Source organism: Biomphalaria glabrata, chromosome 3 (assembly GCF_947242115.1).
Source record: "Biomphalaria glabrata chromosome 3, xgBioGlab47.1, whole genome shotgun sequence".
NCBI lineage: Eukaryota > Metazoa > Mollusca > Gastropoda > Planorbidae > Biomphalaria > Biomphalaria glabrata.
This window is the reverse complement of record NC_074713.1, coordinates 33,751,067-33,775,344: the sequence shown is the minus strand read 5'-3', so window position 1 is coordinate 33,775,344 and position 24,278 is coordinate 33,751,067. Positions and strand designations below refer to the sequence as shown.

Below are 24,278 nucleotides of genomic sequence, written 5' to 3'. Positions count from 1 at the left end.
TAGAGTTATAATTATAGAATTATTGTTCAGTAGAGTTATATCTATAGAGTCATTGTTCAGTAGAGGTATAACTATAGAGTCATTGTTTAGTAGAGTTTTAACTATAGAGTCATTGTTTAGTAGAGGTATAACTATAGAGTCATTGTTCAGTAGAGTTTTAACTATAGAGTCATTGTTTAGTAGAGGTATAACTATAGAGTCATTGTTCAGATTTTGTGACGTCACAAATTTAAAATTCAGAAAAAAACACAAATAACATTTTTTAGGTACTCATTTCAACATGAACCTCTCGTGTAGTTTAATTCTGAAATAAAAAGCATTGAATGAAACTCTAGAGATATTTCAGTCTTGTTTGAGGAGTTCAACTGAAAGCATCATGTTGGCACTGCCGACTGAGAAGTTCACGTTGTTCTTCTAAAAAATACTAAATCTTAAGTTTCCGGAAAACTAACGACGTCAACGCACAGAAAGACAAAAGAATTATTAAGAAAAAACAAGACAACGAAGTCTCTTGTAGTTTTGGGACACGCAGGTGAGGAGAGTGGGGAATGGAGAGATGAAGATCTCATTGAAGACAATTTCATTGTCGAGTAAGCTCCTCAAGCAGAAGAAGAAAATCTTCCCGGGTATACTATTGATGAGCTCATGAAACCTCTTTGAGAAAAAAAATGATGAGAAATAAATAATTTGAAATAAATATATTTTTTTTAATTTGTGACGTGACGCAGAGGGGGAGGGGGGGTCAAAAAAGGTCTTTTTTGCGTGACGTCATTTACGAACGACCCCTAAACACGAAAGTTCGGTCTTGAGTGACAGGTTTAGTTCTAAGTGAAGCAACAATAAAACTACAATGCATGCATGAGCCCTAAGAGCTATAGCTCAGAGCAAATTTATTGTTTAGATGTAAACTGATATTGTTATTGTTTAGATGTAAACTGATAATGTTATTGTTTAGATGTAAACTGATAATGTTATTGTTTAGATGTAAACTGATAATGTTATTGTTTAGATGTAAACTGATAATGTTATTGTTTAGATGTAAACTGATAATGTTATTGTTTAGATGTAAACTGATAATGTTATTGTTTAGATGTAAACTGATAATGTTATTGTTTAGATGTAAACTGATAATGTTATTGTTTAGATGTAAACTGATAATGTTATTGTTTAGATGTAAACTGATAATGTTATTGTTTAGATGTAAACTGATAATGTTATTGTTTAGATGTAAACTGATATTGTTATTGTTTAGATGTAAACTGATATTGTTATTGTTTAGATGTAAACTGATAATGTTGTTGTTTAGATGTAAACTGATAATGTTATTGTTTAGATGTAAACTGATATTGTTATTGTTTAGATGTAAACTGATAATGTTATTTTTTAGATGTAAACTGATAATGTTATTGTTTAGATGTAAACTGATAATGTTATTGTTTAGATGTAAACTGATAATGTTATTGTTTAGATGTAAACTGATAATGTTATTGTTTAGATGTAAACTGATAATGTTATTGTTTAGATGTAAACTGATAATGTTATTGTTTAGATGTAAACTGATAATGTTATTGTTTAGATGTAAACTTATATTGTTATTGTTTAGATGTAAACTGATATTGTTATTGTTTAGATGTAAACTGATATTGTTATTGTTTAGATGTAAACTGATAATGTTATTGTTTAGATGTAAACTGATATTGCTCTATGAGCTCCATGTACTTCTAATGAAGTCTGAGTCTAAAAGTCACTCAGTTCTAAAAAAAAGTCTGTGAATGAATGTACTAACTGTAAATTCTAGATTATTCACTTGGGTTTTAGGGCTAGTAAAATGTCTCTATATGAGTTCTGATATTTAGTTAATTTGGAATCAACTGCAACGTCTGTATCGTAGTTGTATTTTTGTATCATTATGATCACTTCATGTTCTAGAAATGTATACTTATAATCGTTAAGGTTCTGACCATCTATTAGGTACCATCCCACAATACTGCAAGATCTATACGTCGTCAGCTAGAGTCTTATCCAGTATCTATTAGTGCTGTGAGGGCATGAGTATCGTCCCTTTAATGTAGATCATCGTTTTGAGTTCTATTATATAACGGGTCTCTTTCCTAATGTTCTATAGATCAATAATCTAAAAATGTCAAAGCTCTATGGATCTATCATCTAAATGTATTAATGACACAGTAACAAACATAAACAAGCCTTTCATGTCATGCTGGCATGTCAATAATTCATGATCAAAATCCTGGCCTCACAGCTAACTATTGCCCACGTGATGGTATTAAGCCGAGAGGATTATTTCAGATTTGGTCAATGAAATTACGGTCCAAGATCAAACGCTGGGCGATCTGGAGGAGGGGAAGGGGTGGGAAGCTATGATTTAGGAACGTGTTGATTTTGTGTAGTTTATGTTTGTTGTAGCCAGGCCAAGATATCCAGTGAATCATCCAGACCAAGATATCCAGTGAATCATCCAGACCAAGATATCCAGTGAATCATCCAGACCAAGATATCCAGTGAATCATCCAGACCAAGATATCCAGTGAATCATCCAGACCAAGATATCCAGTGAATCATCCAGACCAAGATATCCAGTGAATCATCCACGGAAAGAGAAATATTTCTACAGACATAGACACATACATGAGCCTATATGGGTATAGATCACGTCTGTCAATGTACACACATACATGAGCCTATATGGGTATAGATCACGTCTGTCAATGTACACACAGCAGTCGGTTCAATTAAATCTAGTCCTATAAAGGATGCTCGCTTACATTTACTAGTAGAGACCTAGAGAAGCTGTAAATTAAAACCCAATAAACCCAACTAATCTAATCCCTATAACACTGATTCAGGTTAGATTCTTCCAAGAAATAAAACATAAATCTAGGTATTCTTCATTCATCTCTACTGAGAACTAGTACACTACTACGAGCAGATCTGTTCCCCCTGGCTATAGACACAGTAACGTACCCTTGAGCGGGTTCAAGCATGTGATGGTGAGAACCCACACACACACACACACACCATCACTTATAAACTATAGTCTAAATTTGACTGTGACAAAACTTTGACTCATCAGAGAATTTACATAGGTCAGTGTCAATACTCGTACAAGTACTACTCTCATGGCACTCAATTCTTTGAGTTCTTACAAATCATCAACAATTCTTTCAAAGACATTTCTTTCCACCTGTTATTCATGGGCTCGTCATTGTCTTTCTAAAAACAAGAAAACGCGTGATTGTCTTTCTAAAAACAAGAAAACGCATCATTGTCTTTCTAAAAACAAGAAAACGCATGATTGTCTTTCTAAAAAACAAGAAAACGCGTGATTGTCTTTCTAAAAACAAGAAAACGCGTGATTGTCTTTCTAAAAACAAGAAAACGCGTGATTGTCTTTCTAAAAACAAGAAAACGCGTGATTGTCTTTCTAAAAACAAGAAAACGCGTGATTGACTTTCTAAAAACAAGAAAACGCGTGATTGTCTTTCTAAAAACAAGAAAACGCGTGATTGACTTTCTAAAAACAAGAAAACGCGTGATTGTCTTTCTAAAAACAAGAAAACGCGTGATTGTCTTTCTAAAAACAAGAAAACGCGTGATTGACTTTCTAAAAACAAGAAAACGCGTGATTGTCTTTCTAAAAACAAGAAAACGCGTGATTGTCTTTCTAAAAACAAGAAAACGCGTGATTGACTTTCTAAAAACAAGAAAACGCGTGATTGACTTTCTAAAAACAAGAAAACGCGTGATTGACTTTCTAAAAACAAGAAAACGCGTGATTGTCTTTCTAAAAACAAGAAAACGCGTGATTGTCTTTCTAAAAACAAGAAAACGCGTGATTGTCTTTCTAAAAACAAGAAAACGCGTGATTGTCTTTCTAAAAACAAGAAAACGCGTGATTGTCTTTCTAAAAACAAGAAAACGCGTGATTGACTTTCTAAAAACAAGAAAACGCGTCATTGTCTTTCTAAAAACAAGAAAACGCGTGATTGTCTTTCTAAAAACAAGAAAACGCGTGATTGTCTTTCTAAAAACAAGAAAACGCGTGATTGACTTTCTAAAAACAAGAAAACGCGTGATTGTCTTTCTAAAAACAAGAAAACGCGTGATTGTCTTTCTAAAAACAAGAAAACGCGTGATTGTCTTTCTAAAAACAAGAAAACGCCTGATTGTCTTTCTAAAAACAAGAAAACGCGTGATTGTCTTTCTAAAAACAAGAAAACGCCTGATTGTCTTTCTAAAAACAAGAAAACGCCTGAATTTCTTTCTAAAAACAAGAAAACGCGTGATTGTCTTTCTAAAAACAAGAAAACGCGTGATTGTCTTTCTAAAAACAAGAAAACGCGTGATTGACTTTCTAAAAACAAGAAAACGCGTGATTGTCTTTCTAAAAACAAGAAAACGCGTGATTGTCTTTCTAAAAAAAGAAAACGCGTGATTGTCTTTCTAAAAACAAGAAAACGCGTGATTGTCTTTCTAAAAACAAGAAAACGCGTGATTGTCTTTCTAAAAACAAGAAAACGCGTGATTGTCTTTCTAAAAACAAGAAAACGCGTGATTGTCTTTCTAAAAACAAGAAAACGCGTGATTGACTTTCTAAAAACAAGAAAACGCGTGATTGACTTTCTAAAAACAAGAAAACGCGTGATTGACTTTCTAAAAACAAGAAAACGCGTGATTGACTTTCTAAAAACAAGAAAATGCGTGATTGTCTTTCTAAAAACAAGAAAACGCGTGATTGACTTTCTAAAAACAAGAAAACGCGTGATTGACTTTCTAAAAACAAGAAAACGCGTGATTGTCTTTCTAAAAACAAGAAAACGCGTGATTGTCTTTCTAAAAACAAGAAAACGCGTGATTGTCTTTCTAAAAACAAGAAAACGCGTGATTGTCTTTCTAAAAACAAGAACACGCGTGATTGTCTTTCTAAAAACAAGAAAACGCGTGATTGTCTTTCTAAAAACAAGAAAACGCGTGATTGTCTTTCTAAAAACAAGAAAACGCGTGATTGTCTTTCTAAAAACAAGAAGACGCGTGATTGTCTTTCTAAAAACAAGAAAACGCGTGATTGTCTTTCTAAAAACAAGAAAACGCGTGATTGTCTTTCTAAAAACAAGAAAACGCGTGATTGTCTTTCTAAAAACAAGAAAACGCGTGATTGTCTTTCTAAAAACAAGAAAACGCGTGATTGTCTTTCTAAAAACAAGAAAACGCGTGATTGTCTTTCTAAAAACAAGAAAACGCGTGATTGTCTTTCTAAAAACAAGAAAACGCGTGATTGTCTTTCTAAAAACAAGAAAACGCGTGATTGTCTTTCTAAAAACAAGAAAACGCGTGATTGTCTTTCTAAAAACAAGAAAACGCGTGATTGTCTTTCTAAAAACAAGAAAACGCGTGATTGTCTTTCTAAAAACAAGAAAACGCGTGATTGTCTTTCTAAAAACAAGAAAACGCGTGATTGTCTTTCTAAAAACAAGAAAACGCGTGATTGTCTTTCTAAAAACAAGAAAACGCGTGATTGTCTTTCTAAAAACAAGAAAACGCGTGATTGTCTTTCTAAAAACAAGAAAACGCGTGATTGTCTTTCTAAAAACAAGAAAACGCGTGATTGTCTTTCTAAAAACAAGAAAACGCGTGATTGTCTTTCTAAAAACAAGAAAACGCGTGATTGTCTTTCTAAAAACAAGGGGAAATAATCCATCAATCCCGAGATTTTGTCACGCAGATTAAAAAGAAGCGATCTTTGCAAATGAGATTATTTGTGTTAATGATGTCACTAGAAATCGACAAATATGGCAGACTTCTCAACAAGACCTATATCAGTTCTACTGGACAATACATGGACCTAATCAGTTCGCTGAGTATTGCTGAAAATGATCATCTTATAAGAGGTGAAAGACTTTGGTCTAAGTTGGGAATTCCAAGCTACGACACGATGTGTATTGCTATATTTAGCATGAGGTCACATTGATCTTGGTTTTATAGAACTAATGTATATTTACAACAGAAATACTGAAGATTTATCTCTTCTGCTGGTATGTCTTGCCATTTGCCATATTGCAGGGTAAAACTCATGGAAATTCTAAAACAACGAATGACATGACATATAAGGCACTACTGCACTGGAACTTCAGCAAGGAATTGTATATTTACCAGACAGTCTTTGTGTTACTTTTATTCCAAGTACATAAATTTGGATCTATTCAATTAGAGATCACCGTCTCCAACACACATAGTGTTCGTGTTTCTTCTGTTCGAGTCTTCAGTCTTAGTACCGCCCCCATGACAATCTAATGGTTTTGCTCTGCACTTGTTAGTTTAACAATTAACTGCAGATTTGTTCGTCTTCTTCTGCCAGCGTTCTGTCCCCCTGGACTCAATTTCTCTTCCACCTTAATTCTCTCACCAAACAAACTCTGCTCTTAAGCTGTTGATTTCAAGTCGGAATATTTTCACAAAGTTCATGTCCAATTCTAATATTCCAAGATGAGAGAAGGAAGGAAAATGAACAACTAAAAATGGCTAATTGTTCAGGTCCTCTCTCAAGGAGGCAGCGCTGAAGTAAAATAAATCTATTTTGTTGCGCCCCAAATAACCCAAGCCTGGGGTTAAAACAGAAGACATTGGAATATATGTCGTTATTGTTTAGGTTTATTATGTACGTATTTGTCTTATGTTTTTGTAGTTTTTTATGTTGAGGTTTTATTTATACACATACGGATATAAACCTGGTGGTGACACAGATGGGGGTAGTGATGTGTGTAGACAGCCGACGCAACTCGCCCAAGGCCAGCTCTAAACAAGCGGTCAACCGTGACGAGTTGAGACGGTCAGCCACTACAGTTTGGGAAGGATCTGTGTTGTGAATAAAGCTCAGGAGCGTCACGAGGGATGTAGTCATGTGATCAACCAGAATGGTCGAGCGACGTTCCGTCCGGTTCTAGAAGGCCATTAGGGGCCCTATAGTAGAGCGAGTGTGTCAGAGTCAAGTGACTTCACGTTATCTCGCAATTTCACAAGTACGAGTCGAAGTCAGAGTCAAGAGCCAGTCAAGGTGAAGTCGATCCGGAACAGAGAATGGAGTATAAATCTAGGAAGAGGCGGAAAGTTGATTTATACAGCGTAACAGAGTTGACACGTCGGAATGTGAAGCCTTTGTACAGTCCGTGTTACGTTGTTGTCCATTGTACAGTATTGGTTGTGATTGATTGGACATTAGTCTATAACGTTATTTTGGAGACCCGAGATGTCAAGTTCTTTGAGTTGGTGGTGTCGTGTGGTGCAGTTTGCAGAGAGTCTGCATAATGAGAAACGGTACAATACTAATTGTCATTCTATAGATGTCTTGAATCAGCAGTATCTAATCAGTGTGTCATTCTATAGATGTCTTGAATCAGCAGTATCTAATCAATGTGTCATTCTATAGATGTCTTGAATCAGCAGTATCTAATCAGTGTGTCATTCTATAAATGTCTTGAATCAGCAGTATCTAATCAGTGTGTCATTCTATAAATGTCTTGAATCAGCAGTATCTAATCAATGTGTCATTCTATAAATGTCTTGAATCAGCAGTATCTAATCAATGTGTCATTCTATAAATGTCTTGAATCAGCAGTATCTAATCAATGTGTCATTCTATAAATGTGTTGTATCAGTACCAAGTCGTTATGTCATACATAAGTTATGTAAGTAGTACATACAGGGGCGGACTGGGTATCAAAATCGTGTGTGTGTGTGTATGTAATTAATCTTCATCACTTTCTGATCTTTCATTCTTTCAAACGTTTTTTCTACCCTAAAATACTCTCTTCCTATAATTAGTGGAAAGACAGTACACACCGCCAAAGGGCAGCTAGGGAGTTCGGGGGAGCGCTTTGAGAACCAAGCATTATTTCCGTTATTTTAACCTTTAAAAATGTATATTCTGATATATCTACAGTGCAATTAGCTTGCAACTCTTCCGCTAAAAAAAAATTCAAAAACCAAAGCTGCTATTCAATGGAGACCAGCGACTTGTAGAAAATGGTAAAATGCTTAAGATTGTGTATTGGAGGGGGAAGGGAAACCACAAAATCCTTTTGGCTACGCTCCTGAAATTTGGTGACAAGTTTGCTTAAGTTAGTTGCACTGGGGCTGTAAGTAAAGTTTCCATTTCAGACAATGAGGTCTGAGGCAAGTAATGGTTTGAAGACCCTCCCCTCCCGGCTACGCCCATGTGTTATATTATAGGTGTAAGCCTAATTCTCTACAAACTATATAAAGTTTGATAACGCATCGAAAACTGGATGGATACATTCGTAGGATTACATAATGTATTCTATTTATATGTGTATGTAGTCTGAAAACTATAAACAATACAATAGCAGCCTAATGAGTTTAAAGCTTTTTGGTATTACTTATAGATTACAGACGTTTCTTCAAAAAATAAGATTGTTACGTCTTACGCATTTCATGTGTCATTCTAGTCATGCATGTTGATCTGTGACTTAAAATGTGCTAAATCATTGGTTTTCCTGGCTGATTCAGGCAACCCATTCCATTAAAAGATAAGAGAAAGCAGAACGGTTATAGAGGTACTTACTTAATGTGAAAAGCTCTTGCTTCTTCCTAGTACATTCTCAAAAACGCGATTTGTATATGAATATACCATGACCCATTATTTAAAATATAATTCTCCTTTCATTAAATATCAGATGTTATAGCGCTATATAAATTATTGTAATGATTGTAATATTTTTCATCATTAATGACTTCATACTAAGCATAAGTTTGCCATTAATTATAATAGTATAAAAATTGATTAAGATTTATTTTTTAATCAAATAATTTTTTTTTGTAAGCCTTAAGTGTAGTATTTTTAGATCTATGTTATTAAAATTAAACAAAAAGAATTTAACTTTTTCTTTTCAAATCGCAGAAAGTAGAGCTTTATACCCAAATTGAGCTGTGAATAAGTTGGGTAGTTTGCAATTTCGCGGCTGTGTGTATGTGTTAAAGTTAATTTCTATTCAGTATTGTTAAAGAGCTAATTGTCGCGTCTTTTTTTTTTGCTGCGTTATATCAATGTTTTGTAGCTTAACCTTTCATCCCTCTTTTTGGTTAAATTTCATTGGAACCATTAAAAGACGGAGAGGTAAGGAGCAAAAAAAAAAAATGGGAGTGCAATCAAAGACCAGCAAAATGATTAGGGCATGCAAACACAACCTCGAAGACATCTAAGCAGTCCTTGCCGCTCGTGCGTAGCAGAAAGTAGGCCTACGGTCTAACGTTTTGCAAATGATAATACGTACAGTGTATAGTGTATTTTTTTTGTGTGTGGATATTCTTGTTGAATTTCAAACAAAATTAAGTGTAAGGCTGTTCTATCACTTAGAGCAAAGTGTAAAGCTGTTCTATCACTTAGGGCAAAGTGTAAGGCTGTTCCATCACTTAGAGCAAAGTGTAAGGCTGTTCTATCACTTAGAGCAAAGTGTAAGGCTGTTCCATCACTTAGGGCAAAGTGTAAGGCTATTTCATCACTTAGAGCAAAGTGTAAGGCTGTTCCATCACTTAGAGCAAAGTGTAAGGCTGTTCTATCACTTAGAGCAAAGTGTAAGGCTGTTCTATCACTTAGAGAAAAGTGTAAAGCTGTTCTATCACTTAGGGCAAAGTGTAAAGCTGTTCTATCACTTAGGGCAAAGTGTAAGGCTGTTCCATCACTTAGGGCAAAGTGTAAGGCTATTTCATCACTTAGGGCAAAGTGTAAGGCTATTTCATCACTTAGAGCAAAGTGTAAGGCTGTTCCATTATTTAGGGCAAAGTGTAAGGCTGTTCCACTATTTAGGGCAAAAGGTAAGGCTGTTCTATCACTTAGCGCAAAGTGTAAGGCTGTTCCATTATTTAGGGCAAAGTGTAAGGCTGTTCCACTATTTAGGGCAAAAGGTAAGGCTAGTTTTACACTGTAAATTCTATAAGATGTTTAATAAAAAGTTAGGCGAGTATCAATCACGACAGTTTGTGGGACCCTTTTAAAAGAAAATTTAAAATTTTCTATTGGCTCTACTATCATTGAAAACTCTTTTGGTGCAAGCCCGCAGGGCATATACGAATGCCCATATGTCAGGTACCCCTTTAGCCCAAGTGTCAGTCCACTAATTTGTCCAGTCCGCCCCTGGTCCACGTGTCAGTCCACTAATTTGTCCAGTCCGCCCCTGGTCCACGTGTCAGTCCACTGATTTGTTCAGTCCGCCCCTGGTCCACGTGTCAGTCCACTAAGTTGTTCAGTCCGCCCCTGGTCCACATGTCAGTCCACTAATTTGTTCAGTCCGCCCCTGGTCCACGTGTCAGTCCACTAATTTGTTCAGTCCGCCCCTGGTCCACGTGTCAGTCCACTAATTTGTTCAGTCCGCCCCTGGTCCACGTGTCAGTCCACTAATTTGTTCAGTCCGCCCCTGGTCCACTATTTTGTCTCTCTGAAATTACAAAATCTCATTTTCGTCATTCCGTCACTGCCTGTGTCAGTGTCAATACATGTTTTATCAAAACTAGTCTATATGTCACTGCCTGTGTCAGTGTCAATACATGTTTTATCAAAACTAGTCTATGTGTCACTGCATGTGTCAGTGTCAATACATGTTTTATCAAAACTAGTCTATGTGTCACTGCATGTGTCAGTGTCAATACATGTTTATCAAAACTAGTCTATGTGTCACTGCCTGTGTCAGTGTCAATACATGTTTTATCAAAACTAGTCTATGTGTCACTGCATGTGTCAATGTCAATACATGTTTTATCAAAACTAGTCTATGTGTCACTGCCTGTATCAGTGTCAATAGATGTCTATGTCTATGTGTCACTGCATGTGTCAGTGTCAATACATGTTTTATCAAAACTAGTCTATGTGTCACTGCATGTGTCAGTGTCAATACATGTTTTATCAAAACTAGTCTATGTGTCACTGCATGTGTCAGTGTCAATACATGTTTATCAAAACTAGTCTATGTGTCACTGCCTGTGTCAGTGTCAATACATGTTATATCAAAACTAGTCTATGTGTCACTGCATGTGTCAGTGTCAATACATGTTTTATCAAAACTAGTCTATGTGTCACTGCCTGTATCAGTGTCAATACATGTCTATGTCTATGTGTCACTGCATGTGTCAGTGTCAATACATGTTTTATCAAAACTAGTCTATGTGTCACTGCATGTGTCAGTGTCAATACATGTTTTATCAAAACTAGTCTATGTGTCACTGCCTGTGTCAGTGTCAATACATGTCTATGTCTATGTGTCACTGCATGTGTCAGTGTCAATACATGTTTTATCAAAACTAGTCTATGTGTCACTGCATGTGTCAGTGTCAATACATGTTTTATCAAAACTAGTCTATGTGTTACTGCCTGTGTCAGTGTCAATACATGTCTATGTCTATTTGTCACTGCATGTGTCAGTGTCAATACATGTTTTATCAAAACTAGTCTATGTGTCACTGCCTGTGTCAGTGTCAATACATGTTTTATCAAAACTAGTCTATGTGTTACTGCCTGTGTTAGTGTCAATACATGTCTATGTCTATGTGTCACTGCATGTGTCAGTGTCAATACATGTTTTATCAAAACTAGTCTATGTGTCACTGCATGTGTCAGTGTCAATACATGTTTTATCAAAACTAGTCTATGTGTCACTGCCTGTGTCAGTGTCAATACATGTTTTATCAAAACTAGTCTATGTGTCACTGCCTGTGTCAGTGTCGGTGTTTTATCAGTAACTACTCCATGTGTCATATCATATGTCAGTGTCATTCCGTGTTTTATCAGTAACTACTCCATGTGTCACTTTATGTGACAGTTCTTATATCAATTCATACCTGTGCTGTGCCAACTGAAAAGCGTCCTGGTAAAACTCCTTGCACAGCTGACAGATGTAGTCACCAATTTTGTTGTCGATTTTGTCCAGTTCTGCCCTGGCCTCTGGTGTCACCTCCACGCAGTTAAAACTTGGCTCAATGTCACCATACACAATGCGGCCTTCCTCCTGTCAACAGTGAATAAAAGACTTCGGTAAATAAGTTTACTTCTAGCACTTACAAGTCTTCAGTTGTCAAATATCGGCGACGCACCACGGAAGACATAGTATGAGGGAGATATAGTTTATGATTAGAAAGATGGCTGGATACGACTGACACTCATACATGTATTATAATCATACATTGTCACATGAAAATACATCCAACCAACTTTACATTCAACCAACTTTACATTCAACCTACTTTACATTCAACCAACTTTACATTCAACCAACTTTACATTCAACCAACTTTACATTCAACCAACTTTACATCCAACCAACTTTACATCCAACCAACTTTACATCCAACCAACTTTACATCCAACCAACTTTACATTCAACCAACTTTACATCCAACCAACTTTACATCCAACCATCTTTACATTCAACCAACTTTACATTCAACCAACTTTACATTCAACCAACTTTACATTCAACCAACTTTACATCCAACCAACTTTACATTCAACCAACTTTACATTCAACCAACTTTACATCCAACCAACTTTACATTCAACCAACTTTACATTCAACCAACTTTACATCCAACCAACTTTACATTCAACCAACTTTACATTCAACCAACTTTACATCCAACCAACTTTACATCCAACCAACTTTTTATCCAACCAACTTTACATTCAACCAACTTTACATCCAACCAACTTTACATCCAACCAACTTTACATCCAACCAACTTTACATTCAACCAACTTTACATTCAACCAACTTTACATCCAACCAACTTTACATTCAACCAACTTTACATTCAACCAACTTTACATTCAACCAACTTTACATCCAACCAACTTTACATCCAACCAACTTTACATTCAACCAACTTTACATTCAACCAACTTTACATTCAACCAACTTTACATCCAACCAACTTTACATTCAACCAACTTTACATCCAACCAACTTTACATCCAACCAACTTTACATTCAACCAACTTTACATCAAACCAACCTTACATTCAACCAACTTTACATTCAACCAACTTTACATCAAACCAACCTTACATTCAACCAACTTTACATTCAACCAACTTTACATCAAACCAACCTTACATTCAACCAACTTTACATTCAACCAACTTTACATCCAACCAACTTTACATTCAACCAACTTTACATTCAACCAACTTTACATCCAACCAACTTTACATTCAACCAACTTTACATCCAACCAACTTTACATTCAACCAACTTTACATCCAACCAACTTTACATTCAACCAACTTTACATTCAACCAACTTTACATCCAACCAACTTTACATTCAACCAACTTTACATTCAACCAACTTTACATTCAACCAACTTTACATTCAACCAACTTTACATTCAACCAACTTTACATTCAACCAACTTTACATCCAACCAACTTTACATTCAACCAACTTTACATTCAACCAACTTTACATTCAACCAACTTTACATTCAACCAACTTTACATTCAACCAACTTTACATTCAACCAACTTTACATTCAACCAACTTTACATCCAACCAACTTTACATCCAACCAACTTTACATTCAACCAACTTTACATTCAACCAACTTTACATTCAACCAACTTTACATTCAACCAACTTTACATTCAACCAACTTTACATCCAACCAACTTTACATCCAACCAACTTTACATCCAACCAACTTTACATCCAACCAACTTTACATTCAACCAACTTTACATCCAACCAACTTTACATCCAACCAACTTTACATTCAACCAACTTTACATTCAACCAACTTTACATCCAACCAACTTTACATTCAACCAACTTTACATTCAACCAACTTTACATTCAACCAACTTTACATCCAACCAACTTTACATTCAACCAACTTTACATTCAACCAACTTTACATTCAACCAACTTTACATTCAACCAACTTTACATTCAACCAACTTTACATTCAACCAACTTTACATCCAACCAACTTTACATTCAACCAACTTTACATTCAACCAACTTTACATTCAACCAACTTTACATTCAACCAACTTTACATCCAACCAACTTTACATCCAACCAACTTTACATCCAACCAACTTTACATCCAACCAACTTTACATTCAACCAACTTTACATCCAACCAACTTTACATCCAACCAACTTTACATTCAACCAACTTTACATTCAACCAACTTTACATCCAACCAACTTTACATTCAACCAACTTTACATTCAACCAACTTTACATTCAACCAACTTTACATCCAACCAACTTTACATCCAACCAACTTTACATTCAACCAACTTTACATTCAACCAACTTTACATTCAACCAACTTTACATTCAACCAACTTTACATCCAACCAACTTTACATCCAACCAACTTTACATTCAACCAACTTTACATTCAACCAACTTTACATTCAACCAACTTTGATAACACAAGGTGAAGAATTTTATTTTAAAAAAAAGCTAATTGCATCAATTTGACAGTCTTAAATGTTTGTTCTCTTGACAATACAAGATACAATCATTTTTTTTAAATATAGAATTTGGTCATTGTGGTTTGAAAAACTTTTAATCTTCTTCGTTCTTTAATGAAGTCTTTCTTGTAATCTTATAAAGTGAATCTATCTTTACATTATTGGCCTAATAATATCATCTGAACTAACTATCAAACAATGGCTCTGTCTTTAATGTCAAGGAATCAAGTTCTTTGTATAGCTAACTAAATACTAACACATTAGTTCCAACTCGTAATGTACACAGTACACTGGAGTGTTCTAACACACATACATACACATTATTTAACCAGCACGCGAACACAGAGATTTGTTTCGCTCACACCCAAACCCATTCTTTTGTGCGCACGCGAACACGCACACTTTGGATTGACACTTGATCCACTAACATCAATGTATAATCCACTCTGTTGATTGATAGTCATTAATTGGTTTATACCACTAAATGATCTAAGCTGCTGATTGACATGTCTAGAATTCTATGCCTATGTATAGTATGATGTCGTCCACTGAGATATACACACTGTTTCCGTTTGCAAAGACGTTTATGCACTATTTAAGTCGGGAACTTTTTGAACAAATTGGAAGTGACGTGTAAGAAAGCAAGGGAGGTAAACTATCGCAATACAAGATTCAATTTGACTTTATTTATGTCCCTTGAAATGAATGAAACCAATTCGAAAACCTTGAAATAGATTAAGACCTCTGCGCACTAAAGATTAGGTCACATAGACGACACCGCAGCCTCTACGCCTTACAGCTAACCTGTAAGCATAACTCCTAAGCCTTCACTAAAATACATTTTATAATAAGCAGTCAAGATAAGAAGTTAATGGTGCACTAGTTCTTTCTGTCGACAATATGTACACTAACCACATAACCACAAACATCTGCTCTCTGTTTCATGTTTCAAAGCCAGTCTTCGTTCTTTAAGCAATGAAAAACAGTAAGAGAGAGAAAAAAAAAGGGGGAGGGGGTGAGCGATATGTAGAAATGTGGTGGCACTCTAAAGAAATCTAGAACAAAGTGTACAAATAAACGAGAACCTTTGTTTGAACTGCCTCCAGAGAATGACGTCATATTAGATGTTGCCAACTAAAGATTTTTTACTTCTTTGTGCTACAAGCGTTTAGAAATGTGGATTGTGTGGCTAAGTGACATAAACCACTTGGCTACCTAGCAAGAGGGCGCGAGTTTAAATCCAGACTGGAAATTGTTAATTTTTGAAAGCAGCTCGGAAACATTCTCCCAGATCTAGCACTCTCTCCCCTCCCACGTGTAGAAATATTTTATTGAACAAGAGCAGAAATAAAGATGAAACTAAAGCTCTTCACAGTTAAATATGTTCACTAATGTCTTCAGACTTAGAGATACAAATGTTCACTAATGTCTTCAGACTTAGAGATACAAATGTTCACTAATGTCTTCAGACTTAGAGATACAAATGTTCACTAATGTCTTCAGACTTAAAGATACAAAAGTTCACTAATGTCTTCAGACTTAGAGATACAAATGTTCACTAATGTCTTCAGACTTAGAGATACAAATGTTCACTAATGTCTTCAGACTTAGATATACAAATGTTCACTAATGTCTTCAGACTTAGAGATACAAAAGTTCACTAATGTCTTCAGACTTAGAGATACAAATGTTCACTAATGTCTTCAGACTTAGAGATACAAATGTTTACTAATGTCTTCAGACTTAGAGATACAAAAGTTCACTAATGTCTTCGGACCATAGACTTATATATTATACTAGACTGGAAACCGGAAATAAATTCTTATCCATAATTTATCTATTCACAAACCTATCTATATATAGATTTTTATGTACGTAAACTCTATTTTCATAAAAAAGTAGTGATCTTTAGTTTTCAAAGTTTAGAAATAATGCAAAATCATTTCTCGGATCTTCACGCAAATATAAACTATGAAATAAAGACATTTCCTGTTAGTTTCCATTGTGATAATGTTTCAAAAATCCTAGATTCTAGATCGAAATAATTCATGTTGATTTAAATCATCTTATGTACATTTAAATAGATTGATTACCTAGATCTTTCTAGATTATGTATCTAAAAATTGCAAAATAATAATTATCAGACGAGAGTACTCTTATTTGTGATGTTCAATTACTAGATCTAGATCTAAAAATTAAATCATATGCTACATAGGTTAGGGTTGAAAAACAAAACATCTTTACTTCTTTGAACTACTTGACAAAACATCTTTACTTCTTTGAACTACTTGACAAAACATCTTTACTTCTTTGAACTACTTGACAAAACAACTTGACTTCTTTGAACTACTTTACAAAACAACTTGACTTCTTTGAACTACTTGACAAAACAACTTGACTTCTTTGAACTACTTGACAAAACAACTTGACTTCTTTGAACTACTTGACAACACAACTTGACTTCTTTGAACTACTTGACAACACAACTTGACTTCTTTGAACTACTTGACAACACAACTTGACTTCTTTGAACTACTTGACAACACAACTTGACTTCTTTGAACTACTTGACAAAACAACTTGACTTCTTTGAACTACTTGACAACACAACTTGACTTCTTTGAACTACTTGACAACACAACTTGACTTCTTTGAACTACTTGACAAAACAACTTGACTTCTTTGAACTACTTGACAACACAACTTGACTTCTTTGAACTACTTGACAACACAACTTGACTTCTTTGAACTACTTGACAACACAACTTGACTTCTTTGAACTACTTGACAAAACAACTTGACTTCTTTGAACTACTTGACAAAACAACTTGACTTCTTTGAACTACTTGACAACACAACTTGACTTCTTTGAACTACTTGACAACACAACTTGACTTCTTTAAACTACTTGACAACACAACTTGACTTCTTTGAACTACTTGACAACACATCTTTACTTCTTTGAACTACTTGACAAAACAACTTGACTTCTTTGAACTACTTGACAACACAACTTGACTTCTTTGAACTACTTGACAAAACAACTTGACTTCTTTGAACTACTTGACAACACAACTTGACTTCTTTGAACTACTTGACAACACAACTTGACTTCTTTGAACTACTTGACAACACATCTTTACTTCTTTGAACTACTTGACAAAACAACTTGACTTCTTTGAACTACTTGACAACACAACTTGACTTCTTTGAACTACTTGACAAAACAACTTGACTTCTTTGAACTACTTGACAACACAACTTGACTTCTTTGAACTACTTGACAACACAACTTGACTTCTTTGAACTACTTGACAACACATCTTTACTTCTTTGAACTACTTGACAAAACAACTTGACTTCTTTGAACTACTTGACAAAACAACTTGACTTCTTTGAACTACTTGACAAAACAATTTGACTTCTTTGAACTACTTGACAAAACAACTTGACTTCTTTGAACTACTTGACAAAACAACTTGACTTCTTTGAACTACTTGACAAAACAACTTGACTTCTTTGAACTACTTGACAACACAACTTGACTTCTTTGAACTACTTGACAAAACAACTTGACTTCTTTGAACTACTTGACAACACAACTTGACTTCTTTGAACTACTTGACAAAACAACTTGACTTCTTTGAACTACTTGACAAAACAACTTGACTTCTTTGAACTACTTAACAACACAACTTGACTTCTTTGAACTACTTGACAAAACAACTTGACTTCTTTGAACTACTTGACAAAACAACTTGACTTCTTTGAACTACTTGACAACACAACTTGACTTCTTTGAACTACTTGACAACACAACTTGACTTCTTTGAACTACTTGACAAAACAACTTGACTTCTTTGAACTACTTGACAACACAACTTGACTTCTTTGAACTACTTGACAAAACAACTTGACTTCTTTGAACTACTTGACAACACAACTTGACTTCTTTGAACTACTTGACAACACAACTTGACTTCTTTGAACTACTTGACAACACAACTTGACTTCTTTGAACTACTTGACAAAACAACTTGACTTCTTTGAACTACTTGACAACACAACTTGACTTCTTTGAACTACTTGACAACACAACTTGACTTCTTTGAACTACTTGACAACACAACTTGACTTCTTTGAACTACTTGACAACACAACTTGACTTCTTTGAACTACTTGACAACACAACTTGACTTCTTTGAACTACTTGACAAAACAACTTGACTTCTTTGAACTACTTGACAACACAACTTGACTTCTTTGAACTACTTGACAACACAACTTGACTTCTTTGAACTACTTGACAACACAACTTGACTTCTTTGAACTACTTGACAAAAAAACTTGACTTCTTTGAACTACTTGACAAAACAACTTGACTTCTTTGAACTACTTGACAACACAACTTGACTTCTTTGAACTACTTGACAAAACAACTTGACTTCTTTGAACTACTTGACAACACAACTTGACTTCTTTGAACTACTTGACAAAACAACTTGACTTCTTTGAACTACTTGACAACACAACTTGACTTCTTTGAACTACTTGACAAAACAACTTGACTTCTTTGAACTACTTGACAAAACAACTTGACTTCTTTGAACTACTTGACAACACAACTTGACTTCTTTGAACTACTTGACAAAACAACTTGACTTCTTTGAACTACTTGACAAAACAACTTGACTTCTTTGAACTACTTGACAACACAACTTGACTTCTTTGAACTACTTGACAACACAACTTGACTTCTTTGAACTACTTGACAACACAACTTGACTTCTTTGAACTACTTGACAAAACAACTTGACTTCTTTGAACTACTTGACAACACAACTTGACTTCTTTGAACTACTTGACAACACAACTTGACTTCTTTGAACTACTTGACAAAACAACTTGACTTCTTTGAACTACTTGACAAAACAACTTGACTTCTTTGAACTACTTGACAACACAACTTGACTTCTTTGAACTACTTGACAAAACAACTTGACTTCTTTGAACTACTTGACAAAACAACTTGACTTCTTTGAACTACTTGACAACACAACTTGACTTCTTTGAACTACTTGACAACACAACTTGACTTCTTTGAACTACTTGACAAAACAACTTGACTTCTTTGAACTACTTGACAAAACAACTTGACTTCTTTGAACTACTTGACAACACAACTTGACTTCTTTGAACTACTTGACAACACAACTTGACTTCATCCAACTTTCTACACAATTTTCTCGACATTTTGTGTCGTGTTCAAAAGTCTCCATGTCCAGTCTAGATGTAGTCTATATATGTCTATGCTTCACACTTAAAGATACAAATGTTCACTAATATTCATGGACTTAAAGATAACAAGATTACAAAGACAGTTTGTTTGAAAACACAAACTCAAAATCGGCCCCCGAAGTGGTCCACCCACGCAGGCTTCAATATTTTCAGAAAGAACATCCAAATGAAATTATATCAAAGACAAATGAGAGGTAATAATGGAGAAAGAAGGTTGACAGATCTTGTGTAGTGCCCCAACGGTACAGCAGATTAAAGGATAGGTGCAAGTGAATGCAAAGTTAGATGTGAACCTGGCCTAACTAGTTCCCCTTTCAGACCTTGTTGTCTATAGGGCAGATGATGTAAAGTTCATCTGTTTTTGTGGTTGTCGAGGTTGTCATGTAGCCAGCACAACGACCAACCGCCTTTACTTTTCCCCAACTAATATCAGGTACCCATTGGAGTTGGGTGGACTCAGAGGCGCCTAAGAATTTCGAAGTTGAAAATCCCAGTCTTCACCAGGATTCGAACCCGGGGCCCCCGGTTCGGAAGCCAAGCGCTTTACCGCTCAGCTACCGCGCCTCTCCTGGCCTAACTGAAGTCTTATAATTGATATAATTGTTTTGATAAGGCTCAATCTCTTTTTCGAATGCTCAAAAAAAAAAAAAAGAATATATTTTCGCATTAAAAAAAGTGCACAAAAATGACGTTTACAAGATTACTGTTCGTGTTAATTTAGGTCTAACTTATAATGCATACTAATTAGCTTTTTCTCTTTAAAAAACTGCTTGCATAACTGATTTTAAAAATTAGATTTTTCGCTTTCAGGAAAAAAAAAGTAGCCGTTGCATCAGAACTTTGAATGGTCTAAAATATTGTGATATCGGATTTTCAATATCTTTTCTAGTTTACGAGATCTAAACGGGACAGACGGACAGACATTTCGCACAAAACTAATAGCGTCTTTTCCCCTTTCGAGGGCCGCTAAAAATGTTCATTAAAGATCTTCAGATTTAAAGATTAAAATGTTCATTAAAGATCTTCAGATTTAAAGATTAAAATGTTCATTAAAGATCTTCAGATTAAAAGATACAAATGTTCATTAAAGATCTTCAGATTAAAAGATACAAATGTTCATTAAAGATCTTCAGATTAAAAGATAAAAATGTTCATTGAAGATCTCAGATTAAAAGATACAAATGTTCATTGAAGATCTCAGATTAAAAGATAAAAATGTTCATTGAAGATCTCAGATTAAAAGATACAAATGTTCATTGAAGATCTCAGATTAAAAGATACAAATGTTCATTGAAGATCTCAGATTAAAAGATACAAATGTTCATTGAAGATCTCAGATTAAAAGATACAAATGTTCATTGAAGATCTCAGATTAAAAGATACAAATGTTCATTGAAGATGTTCAGACTTAGAGGTAGAAGTTCACTTACCGGGTGGAAGTCTGCCGCTTCCTTGATAATTGTTCCTGAAACTGGGGATGTTGTATCGATATCAAAATTTAATTTTCTCACGGCTGTCATTTTTTTGCGGAAAGCCACAGAAGAATTGGATTTTTTGGAAGGCACTACGGTGGACTTTGATAACGCTGGTGTGGTTTTGGATTGGGGGGTCTTTAGAGAGACATTTCCATTCGCTTTCTGGGTTGGAGCAGACTTAGTGATTTCTGCGTTTAAGTCATTCAGGTCATGTGACCAATGTCTCTTCCTGTTCTTCGGTGAGTTTTGGGCTTGGAGGTTAATGCTATTTGTTGTAGTTTCAGAAGCTGTTTCTATAGCAACCGGTGAGATAGGCGAAGTTGTAGGAAGTGTAAGTCTGTCTTCCTTGTGACTTGATAACTGGACATGAGCGGTGGAGAGATTCATTGGTGCTGACGGCCAGTGGACAGGCGCGGTCAATATTAACGTCGGCTGACTTATTGCAGCCAGTTCGATGGTCGTGACCTGAGTGGCAGGAACAGCGGGGATAATCTCTTCATCTTCATAGACATTGCTCTTGACAGAGGTTGGATAAACTGCTGGAGACAGTGCGGCGGCTGCTGCAGCATGTTTAGATGCTGGGAATTCATAGGTCTCGTTGGATTCACTTCTGGACCTCTCCTTAGACAAAGGTTTAAAATAAACGAATGTTGCTGTTGGATGAGCGTGATGACGATGTTCAAAATGGCGATGAGCGGTGTAGCCTGTTTCCGAATGCATGAGGATTGGCGTAGGCGAGGGCGCCGTCACTTTCTTGCTGGGCATGCTGAGATCGATGGGGGCGTCCATCATGTCGTCTTCTTCCCCCGTTACTACAGCGCCGGTGCAAATGCTGCTGTAGGCGGATTTGTGTAGGAGACTGTCATACAAGCTGCTGCTGTAGCTCACTGTGTGGCCACTGTTGTTGTTGGTCAATGTGTGGCTGCTGTTGTTGTTGCTCTCCCTGCTGTCCAGTTTCAAAACGTTCTCGTGCTGGCCGATCACGTGACCCGGGCTGGCGGCGTAGCCAGAGTCAGGAGAGCCGTAAGGGTAATAGTCTCCGAAGGCGTCTCCTTCTCTGACAATTGTATGTTTGTCTGTGTCTATGATAGTAGTACACAGGACATTATCTAAACTGTCCTGGGCTGCAGGACCTTGACCTTTGTAGGAGCTCAATAGGTGGCAGTTTTTGTGACGTTTGACTAAAAAATGCCGAGGCATTGTGTGCGGATCAGACCTACTCGATGTCTAGCACTAAGGAAAGTGTAGTGTTCTCACAGAGAGGCTTCAAGTATTGTCATGTGTATTAGGTTTCGCTAAGTTTATTAACGAACTAGTTCAAGGCAATAGAATTCAATTAGATACTATCAAGTTCATTTTTCTTTTTCCCTTTTAATCACAAGATTTTGACGACTACCGAAAATCAATCCGATTTATTTTATTGAAATTTTTTTAGTTTATTTGCGAACACTAATCCTCAAAAATGTATTTTTTTACTTGGTATTGCACAGCAATGATTGCACATGAAATGTTCACTAACAGTATTGCATTAGGTTGAACTTTGATTGATTTATTGCACTGTATCAGGTCAAACTTTGATTGATTTATTGCACTGTATCAGATTAAACTTTGATTGATTTATTGCACTGTATCAGACTAAACTTTGATTGATTTATTGCACAAGATTTAATTAAACAATAAATACAAATTTAAACAAAATGTGTGAGTTTTAAATGTCAACTCACAAAAACAAAAGTGACATCAAAATGTCAACTCACAAAAACAAAAGTGACATCATAATGTCAACTCACAAAAACAAAAGTGACATCAAAATGTCAACTCACAAAAATAAAAGTGACATCAAAATGTCAATGGAAACCAACAGCAAATAGGACGTACATTTAAGGCGAGTTAGTCACGTGAATTAATTTCAATGTTTAAAAAATCAAAATAAACAAGAACACTTAAATATTGCACTTGGGGTCTGCACAACTCGCCAGGTCCTGAGTGCCCTACGGACAACTGCCAACACACTGACGTAATTGGCGATAAGGCAACAGGAATGACTCAAAGGTTGAATAGCCAAGAGAGGTCAAGGACGAGCTGACGTAGGTTATATACACAAAAACTTCTTAAATAAAATAGATTTATATTGCTTTGATTTTGTTTAGAAACTTAGTATACAGACATACAGAGCAATGAAGAGATAGCACGCCATGAACTCAAGCAGATTGATATATCACTTGAGAGAGACCAAATAAAGAAGGCACGGAATACTTGAACATAGAAGGCACTAGAAGGTCTTGAAGTATACTACAATATTGCACGGAGTCAGGCCTAGGTATACATTTCAACTTTTTGATTGGTTACATTAGTAACATATTTACATGCTGAGTTTATTTACAGTTACATTTGACTAGCCGGCCGAGGAGAGTAACATTGTTACATATGTTTGAGTGTGTGTGAGATTTGGTCACCGACTGAAAGACTCATCCCGAAAAACTCGAAACAAGAATGAGTGGTTGAGTTAGTTAGTCACTTGACTATCGTCCTTCGAAGCTGAGTCACGTGATCGAGCAGGGTTTGAAAGAGGCGCCCTATGCCATTGGAAACGAAGCGTTCAGCTACATGGGCTATGGTCTAGCCATCTGGCCACAGGCTCTGTCCAACAAACATTCCAGCCAACAGTTTCAGAAATAGTCCAATGCACTGTCCAACGAAATGGTAAATGTGACTCAACAGAAGCATAGAGTCTTGGCACTATCAGCGCGTGCTTTATGTCTCTCTAGAGCCGCGTGCCCTATGGTTTTTATATGCGCATGCTTAGCTCTTGTACGATGCCCCCCCCCATCCCCATGACGCCTCACATTCCAAGGCTCATAAATATGCATGCATTCGCCTAGCTAAGCTCCACCCCCTTGGTCGTCTTGTCAGGAGCGCGTGCCTTCATGTCCACGCCTCTCCGCGTTGTTTGACACTCGGCAGGTTTAAATAGCTCCACTAGACCGGCGTCTTTGTC

At 35.9% G+C, this 24,278-nt stretch overlaps 1 protein-coding gene across 1 annotated transcript in view; it reads right to left on the bottom strand.

The window, feature by feature from the left end:
* LOC106069296 (uncharacterized) overlaps nucleotides 1–24,033 on the bottom strand; it is a 28,481-nt gene extending 4,448 nt beyond the window's left edge. The window contains exons 1-2 of the mRNA XM_013228918.2: nucleotides 21,236–24,033; nucleotides 11,863–12,029 (exon numbers count right to left, since the gene is read on the bottom strand). Coding sequence (XP_013084372.2) covers nucleotides 11,863–12,029; nucleotides 21,236–22,480 — 1,412 coding nt within the window. The 5' untranslated portion in view covers nucleotides 22,481–24,033. The remainder of the gene's footprint in view (nucleotides 1–11,862; nucleotides 12,030–21,235) is intronic.
* Nucleotides 24,034–24,278: the final 245 nt, after the last annotated feature.